General features: G+C 42.1%; 1 protein-coding gene across 1 annotated transcript; it reads left to right on the top strand.

Moving 5' to 3' along the window:
* Positions 1–2,226: 2,226 nt before the first annotated feature.
* Positions 2,227–7,323, top strand: LOC109780572 (enolase). The gene is made up of 17 exons (XM_020339153.4): positions 2,227–2,432; positions 3,298–3,361; positions 3,536–3,600; positions 4,367–4,414; positions 4,498–4,584; positions 4,684–4,764; positions 4,856–4,957; positions 5,044–5,124; positions 5,202–5,276; positions 5,453–5,515; positions 5,609–5,689; positions 5,774–5,968; positions 6,057–6,107; positions 6,252–6,340; positions 6,436–6,487; positions 6,604–6,660; positions 6,966–7,323. Exons 1-17 carry the CDS (start codon positions 2,364–2,366, stop codon positions 7,044–7,046), a joined length of 1,341 nt encoding a protein of 446 aa, XP_020194742.1. The 5' UTR covers positions 2,227–2,363; the 3' UTR covers positions 7,047–7,323.
* The last annotated feature ends 1,400 nt before the right edge of the window (positions 7,324–8,723 follow it).

The raw sequence follows: 8,723 nt of genomic DNA on the forward strand, positions 1-8,723 counted from the left end.
TATCCTTAATGACAATAATACAAATACGTGTCATGTCCCTTTATGTCACTGGGATTGAGCACTGCAAGATTGAACCCATTACAAATCACCTCTCCCATTGCAAGAAAAAATCAATCTAGTTGGCCAAACCAAATCAATAGATCGGTGAGAAATACAAAGCTATATAAATCATGCATAAAAGAGTTCAGAGAAGACTCAAATAATATTTATAGATAATCTGATCATAAACCCATAATTCATCGGATCTCAACAAACGCACCGAAAGAAGATTACATCAAATAGATCTTCAAGAACATCAAGGAGAACATTGTATTGAAGATCAAAGAGAGAGAAGAAGCCATCTAGCTACTGGCTATGGACCCGTAGGTCTGTGGTAAACTACTCACACATCATCGGAAGGGCATCAAGATTGATGTAGAAGCCCTCCATGATCGAATCCCCCTCCGGCAGAGTTCCGGAAAGGTCCCCAGATGGGATCTCACTAGGACAGAAGTTTGCGGCGGCGGAAAAGTATTTTTGGTGTGCCCCTGGTCTTTGGGGAATATTTGTGTGTTTATAGAAGAAAGATTAGGGTTAGAGGAGCCACGAGGGGGCCACAAGCTTGGAGGGCGCCCCCCTGAGCTTGTCGCTAGCTCGTGGCCCTTCTGGCCTCCCCCCGAAGCTTTCAGGGTGTCTTGTGGTCAAAGAAAAATCATCAAAAGTTTAATTCCATTTAGACTCCGTTTGGTATTGATTTTCTATAAAGACAAAAACAAGGAAAAAAACAACAATTGGCATTGGGCACTAGGTTAATAGGTTAGTCCCAACATAATAATGCATATAAAACATCCAAGATTAATAATATAATAGCATGGAATAATAAAAAATTATAGATACGCTGGAGACGTATCAGGTACCATTGCCGCTTCTGGCACTGCTCAGTGTAAACCTGTGGTGACCCAACCCCGTGCGGAACTTGATTGCAAATCGAACGGTGGCTTTCATGACAGGCTCAACCTTAGGTCACTTCGAGGCTGCCAATGTTTTCCTGACACCTGAAGCCCCCTGTAGGACGGGGTATCCGACTAAGGAGGCCCAACCCCTTATACCGAAGAACGACGACAAGGACTGGGATTGCAATAAAGCCTACGCCAACTGGTGGTATCTTTAGGAACTAGCACGACGTTTGGTTACCAACGCATGTATCGTTCCCGCGGGTCTCCCTCCGGGCTATGGTTTCGCCAAAGTTCTATATGAGAAATCCCCTTGGAGGCCACCCTGGTCCCATTGTAGGCCCCTTGCGAATCCCTCAACGGAATTTCACCAAAGAGACTTGTGTGTTTTTTTAATGATATTCTTGTCGAGTTTCATGAGCTAACTTAAGAGTGTTTAGTTCAAGCGCTCAATTTTCATCGTTGCATTGGCAACCGTCTCATCTTTACTATCATGATCACTATAAAGTTCATTATAGCTAACATCACTAGTTTTCTCATTGAGCAAGTCATCATCACCTAGGAAGTCATCCTCATCACTGATACGTCTCTAACGTATTTATAAATTTTGATTGTTTGATGCTATTATATTATCAATCTTGTATGCTTTATATACCATTTTATATCATTTTTAGGACTAACCTATTAACTCAGTGCCAAGTGCCAGTTGTTGTTTTTTGCTTGTTTTTGGTTTTACAGAAAATACATACCAAACGAAGTCCAGATGACAAATAAGGAGACGTCAAGGCAGCACGGCCCCCCTTGTGGGCCCCTCGTGGCTCCGCCTGACCTAATTCTAGCGCTATAAATTCTCAAATATTTCGAAACCCCCAGGAGAGGCCCCGAAACAATTCTTCCGCCGCCACAAGCCTCTATTCTTCCGTGATATCTTCTGAAAGCCTATCGGTAAAGCAACTTTGTCAATCTCAAAGCTCCCCAACTTTGATCTATCTTCGGTAGGTGCTGGGGGAACGTGTGCGTGGTGATGTGATTGAGTGCATGTCCATAAGAAAAAAAGCTCCTTAATTAATGAAAAATCTTTTGCCCCCTTGAACAAGTATTGTTTTCGATACGGGCTTGGGAGTACAACGGTAGATACGATGCATTATTACATCGATGATCCATCATCCCGTGTGCGGCCGCCCACACCAGTTTCCTCGTCCCACGAAAGCCCCTTCCATGCGGGCCCTCGGAAGAGCGCACGCCCACTGGCCCCACAGGCAGCGGCACGGCTAAAAACGGGGGACGCTTCCCTTTCATCTCGCGACTATAAAAAAGAACGGGCGGCCCTGCCTAAAGCCTCCGCCCCCTGTCCTCTCCCCTCTCCTCGCCTTCTCCGCCCCCCGCTCCATTCGTTTCGATCTATTTCGGCTTCCTCTCCAAGCTTCGGCCATGGCGGCGACGATCCAGTCCGTGAAGGCCCGCCAGATCTTCGACAGCCGCGGCAACCCCACCGTCGAGGTACGCGCGGATGCGCCCATCCCCCGTCCGCCTCCCCGATCTGTACGTTGTGGTCCGGTTCGATTCGATCTGGTAGGGCGGCGGGCGTACGCAGCAACGGCTTGTTTTCGATCTGGTGATTCGTCCGTCGGCTGTGGGTTGGGGCTTCTGGGGCGCGGGCAGTAGGTTTCTGATGCGCTAGATTCGAGGGGTTTTGGGTGGGTGGGCCGGTAGGTAGGATGCAGATTACTGTTGCCCCTCGGCCAGACTATGGGGTTTGGATGTGCTAGATAGATTCGATGTGAGGTGGTTTGTTTAGTCGGACGCTGCCTGCTCGTCATGCATTTTGGGGTTTCGCAGGGTGTATCCACAGATCGGCTGGCCTCCATGCCCAGTGTTTATCTAGCCATTATGGTTTCGTGCCCTGGTTGTTGCTTAGCGCTTACCGTTTGAACTGTGCATAATGCCGTAGCGTGAAGTAATGTGACGAGAATGTAAATGAGTGTAGGCTCATCTCATTCTGGTCCAAGTGGTTTTGGGCGTGCAGGTAGGATTTATAATGTCGTTTGCTCGTTGCCCCTTGGCCAGTTTTTGTTTCTTCATATGTTAGATAGATTTGACGCAAACTGGCTTGTTCAGTCAGATAGATACTGGGTAGAACTATTTTTTATTTTGCCTGCCAGGCGTCCATTGTAGGTTTTCACAGTGTGTATCAACAGATGGTTGTTCGCCGTGCTTGGTGTTTACATAGCTAAATGTAGCCATATGGCCTGTGTCCTAGTTGCATGCGACATTGTCTGGATTTTATTGTTTAAGCTATGCATAATGCCAAAGTGTAAAATATTTTGGCAAGTTATTTTGCTAATCTCATGGTTTTGTGCATCAGGTTGATGTGTGCTGCTCAGATGGAACCTTTGCCAGGGCCGCTGTTCCCAGCGGTGCATCAACTGGTGAGTTATTTTGTTATTATCATCACTCTCTCCTTTTCAACCTTAAGTTTTTGCTTTGGTTTCCTGAGTTCCTGACTAGTGAAGGCACAAACTCTTATTTGGATCATTATTTACGGATTGTGATTGTATTGTTTTTGTTGAACTAATCTTGTCTGAATCATCCCTCTTCTGCAGGTGTTTATGAAGCTTTGGAACTGAGGGACGGTGGATCTGACTACTTGGGAAAGGGTGTATCCAAGGTTTACATCCATTTGAGCGAATTTTATCTTCACATTCTTTAAATCTATGTCATAGTTCTTAGTCATGTAATGTGGCTGCTGTATATGTTTTTTTTTGCCTCAACTCTGCTTTTGTTACACTAGCAATATTGTTGCCAGCTTTTGAAATTTTCCTACTTGTTTACCGAATTATTATGCCAAATGGACCAAACAGTGCTATCTTTCCAGTTATCCTGTTTGTGAGGACAAGTTATTTTGCCATGTTGGTTTGGTTTCATCCATACAATGTTTCCTTGTGCTGTATAACTTGATGTTTCTAGTTTGTGCCAGGTTGTAGATTTTTTTTTCTTAATTTTAATGTGAACTACAATATGTTTTCTTAATGTTAATGTGGTAGGTTGTAGCTTTTTTTTTTTTGATATCTCATTGCCGTTGATTGTATGTACTCCCTCCGTCTGAAAAAGTTTGTCCCAAGCTTGTCCCTCAAAAGTGCTAGATACATCCATTTGAGGGACAAGCTTTTTCGGACGAGGGAGTAGTAGCTTAGGATTATGTATTTATGAAGTGAATAATCGTGGGCAATATCTCTTGTGCACATTTTCTTATTTACTAAAAAACCAACTTGCTCAAGTACTGTCATGAAATAAACAACTCAGGATCATTTAGTGCTTGATGTTTCACTATAGCTATCCTGGTTTTTTCTATTGCAGCGAATAGTCCATTTGCATGCATAATTTAGTCTTTTCTTTGTATTTACATGTTTTTTTCTTTTTTTTTTCTTTCGCAGGCTGTTGACAATGTGAACTCGATTATCGCGCCAGCTTTGATTGGCAAGGTTAGCATTGTCTCTGCCCCCTTTTCTATTGTGATATGAGAGTTGAATGCATAATTCATTCAGTGCTCTCTTTCCTTCCACAGGACCCTACCGCTCAAACTGAGCTCGACAACTTTATGGTTCAGCAGCTTGATGGAACCAAGAATGAGTGGGGTTGGTGCAAGCAAAAGGTATAACATAACCCATGATGAGTTTTACCTTTAGAGAGGGAGTACTAATTTCCATTTGCAGATTCCCTTCTAACAGCTTGATTTCTTTTGTAAACTCAGCTTGGTGCTAATGCAATCCTGGCTGTGTCACTAGCTGTTTGCAAAGCTGGAGCCAGCGTCAAGAAGATTCCGCTGTACCAGGTGTGCATCATTGCTAATCTCCTCTTTTAATATTCTACATTTGTTTGCTATTGCCTAAAGTCTTCGAACATGAATATATTCTTCACTGCAGCACATTGCCAACCTTGCTGGCAACAAGCAATTGGTTTTGCCTGTTCCTGCATTCAATGTCATCAATGGTGGATCCCATGCTGGAAACAAGCTTGCTATGCAGGCAATGCTCTGAACTAAGATTTTCACATCTTTCATCATGTTGTTTTCGCACATTTCTTATTTATGCCTATACTTGCATATCTGCAGGAGTTCATGATCCTTCCTACTGGAGCTGCCTCATTCAAGGAGGCAATGAAGATGGGCGTTGAAGTGTACCACAACTTGAAGGTAATTCTTTCATCTTCTTTTTCTCTTTGCTATCTTGTAAAAAGCAAATTTACTAAAACTAACATTTTCTGTGACAGTCTGTTATCAAGAAGAAGTATGGGCAAGATGCCACCAATGTTGGAGATGAAGGTGGTTTTGCTCCTAACATTCAGGTATTTCCCTGTCCTTAGAGGTTTACGATCAGATTTCCTTGCTTTGTTATGCCTTGTTATTTCGACAACAGTTGCTGATTGTCATGTTTGGACGTATAGAACTACTGTGTTGTTATAAATCGAGGTCAATGTTTGTGGGGTGTGATCTGAGTTCTTTTTATTTTCGGGTGTTGTAGGAGAACAAGGAGGGCCTTGAGCTCTTGAAGACTGCAATTGAAAAGGCTGGATACACCGGCAAGGTTTGTCTGCTTGAATTAATCTGTTGTCACGCACTTCTCAGTGAGCTTTTAAGTTGGTGACTGAAGGAGATTTGTTGGTTTGGGAAATTCTAGGTTGTCATTGGAATGGATGTTGCTGCTTCAGAGTTCTACAATGACAAGGACAAAACCTATGACCTCAACTTCAAGGAAGAGGTAATTAGCCCCATGGTTTATTTTGTGGCAACAATTTGTTCTCTTTTCATGAGCATTTTTAACATTTGCCCTCCCTTGCTGTAGAACAACGATGGTTCCCAGAAGATATCTGGAGATAGCCTGAAGAATGTATACAAGTCATTCGTGAGTGAGTACCCCATTGTGTCGATTGAGGACCCATTTGACCAGGATGACTGGGTGCACTATGCTAAGATGACTGAAGAATGTGGAGTGGAAGTTCAGATTGTTGGTGATGACCTTCTAGTCACCAACCCAACCGTGAGTGATTTGTTTTCTGTTGTGTAGGTGGGCATTTTCATTCTGTTGGATCACTGTAATTAATTTGCTGTATCACTATGTTGTGCAGAGAGTTGCTAAGGCAATCAAGGAGAAGTCATGCAATGCTCTTCTGCTGAAGGTATTATTCTGTTCAAACATAAGCTGTTATTGATTCTTATCCTTTGGTCGTCATAGTACAAGTACTCCTTCCGTCCATAATAAGTACCTGATCGGATGGAGTATGTACTACATATTCTGATTGTTTCATCCTTTTCATGTGTAGGTTAACCAAATTGGATCCGTCACTGAGAGTATTGAGGCCGTGAAGATGTCAAAACATGCTGGTTGGGGTGTGATGACCAGTCACAGGAGGTACATACTAGATACTGCCTTATTACCCATCCGTTTTCCCCCTTGTTTCTATTGTTATTACCATTTGTATGCTTATGTACATTCACTGTGTGCAGTGGTGAGACTGAGGACACATTCATTGCTGATTTGGCTGTTGGTTTGTCCACGGTATAATTTTATAATCTTCATTTTATTGTTTGTCTGAATAATTTTAATGAGACTATTGTTTCTTCTCCTCTGGATCGATTGGGAGTATCTGACCAATGTTTTTTCATGTGCAACAGGGCCAGATCAAGACTGGGGCTCCCTGCCGCTCAGAGCGGCTTGCCAAGTACAACCAGGCAAGTGGCTTTCCTGTAATTCTTGTACTGCTGAAGCATTCTCCTGATATTCTGTTGACCAACATGACCTCTCGCAATAACAAAAACCAAATTATTCTTCCTCTTTAATCCTCTGTTCGATGCAATGTGCTCATTTAAGAATGATTTCTCGTCTTTTGTTTGGTGTTAGACTGATCTTACATGTTTGGTTTCTGATATTCTTTTGTTCAGTGTAATGTGTTTATTTGAGCAGTCATGTCTTGTTTTTTTCTTGATCTGTTTCCCAAATTTATACTAAGGGGTTATTTCTTTTCCAATTGGAACAGCTTCTGAGGATCGAGGAGGAGCTGGGCGCTGCCGCTGTGTATGCCGGCCTCAAGTTCCGCGCACCGGTGGAGCCATACTAGATGGGATCTGCATCCGAGACATGATCACCACTCTGCACTTGTTTTTGTGAAAGTGGGCGTGTCTTAACTTGTGGAATGAACTATGGTTGAAGCTCTTAGGACTTGTCGAGCAATAATGTACCGCATGTTGCTGTGAACGGGACGGATATGTACCTACGTACTCCAAACTTGCTCCAATTTTGGTCTTTGTGGTGAGCGAGCAAGTACGCCTGATTACCTTTTGGATCTGTAGTAAACTGTTTGGCTGTTGGCATCATCATATTTGGCGTCAGTTTAATCTTGCAGAAAGCATGCTTTTCTTTCGCCATTCCTAATTTACCACTGTTTTCTGTCGTCTCTCTGTTTTTCTTATTATTATAACTAGCACAAATGCCCGTGCGTTGCAAAGGTTAAGTAGTTTATATATTCAAGTTTATTTATGATAATGTATGCATAAATACATTCATTTTCATGCAATTTTTAGTCAATTTTTTTTTCAAGATCCAAAATTTTCTAAATAAGACATGCTAATCTCATAGAATATTTCTTTACCTACTTTAACATACTTTCCCCCATGAAAGAAAATAAAGTTAGGAACTTCTCCTTAAAAGAAATTAGGAACTCAAAAAGTTTAGCCAATACTGCTCACAAAATTCCGAGAGAAAAGTATTGCACAAAGATCCTTAATCCTTTGGGTAGAAAAGCGAGAGTTAATGGTTGACACACCAGGGACTTCGAATCCGACTCCTCAGTGACACGTCCAATGCTAATTACAACGCGTTATACAATTAATTCACAGTGATCAATACAAAAAATTAGTTATATTGGATCCTTTCATTATTAGAAAAAAAATAGCCCAGCATGTTTTCACAAAGACCAACAAACATGCTCGTAAGTAGTAATCTCAAGGATACTTTTATAATATTACATTGAGAAAACTTCACAAAATGAACATTGTTAGCTGGTTAATTTGATTCTTAACGACACTTATCTTGGTTCATTTTTTGTTTTGAGAGGTTTCTTGGTAAGTTTTAATATTAGAATAAGCAGAAAGCTCACATAAACCCATATAAGCCTAGGATCCATAAGCAATGCAAATAGAATTGCAAGATAGCAACAATATTATTTCACAAAAAAAAGATAGCAACAATATTTAGTGCAAATTCATGGATGTAATTTTTTTTGCAGGTGAAATTCATGAATGTAATTAAGATTACTATATTTAGCTGGTTCATATGAGTGTCTGCAACACTAAATGCATGCACACTATATGATGTCCAGGACACCAAAAATAATGACATTAGGGTACTGATTTCCCATACAAAAAGTTGAAAGGAAAATATATTACTTCACACTGTCCGTGTATACTGCAGGAAAGCAGCAGACATCTTCTCATGCCATGGAATAGGATCGAGTTGCTTGCCAAGGAGTCATGCACCATAAAAATCAGTAAATTCAAGAGAAGCACTGCCTATAACAAAAGGGAAACGCTTATTTTCATCCGGCTGATAACGCGCACCCATCAGCCCCCTCCACTACCAACCACGTGTCCAAGTGGGGGGCTGACTGCTGCGTCCGCGCGCCCGCCGCTATAACCCAAGCACGCCGCTCGCTCCGTGTCATGCTCCACCGGGTATGCTGCATGCGACTGATTTTTTTTCCTGGATTGCTTTTTCGTTTGACGAATTGCTGTCGATA

Source organism: Aegilops tauschii, chromosome 5, assembly GCF_002575655.3.
Source record: "Aegilops tauschii subsp. strangulata cultivar AL8/78 chromosome 5, Aet v6.0, whole genome shotgun sequence".
In the NCBI taxonomy this organism is placed as follows: domain Eukaryota; kingdom Viridiplantae; phylum Streptophyta; class Magnoliopsida; order Poales; family Poaceae; genus Aegilops; species Aegilops tauschii.

Coding starts and splice junctions, on each gene's coding strand:
- LOC109780572 (XM_020339153.4), top strand. CDS start 2,364: ATGGCGGCGACGATCCAGTCCGTGAAGGCCCGCCAGATCTTCGACAGC. Junction 5,125..5,201: donor AAGTGTACCACAACTTGAAG/GTAATTCTTTCA, acceptor TTTCTGTGACAG/TCTGTTATCAAGAAGAAGTA. Junction 6,341..6,435: donor GTGATGACCAGTCACAGGAG/GTACATACTAGA, acceptor CACTGTGTGCAG/TGGTGAGACTGAGGACACAT.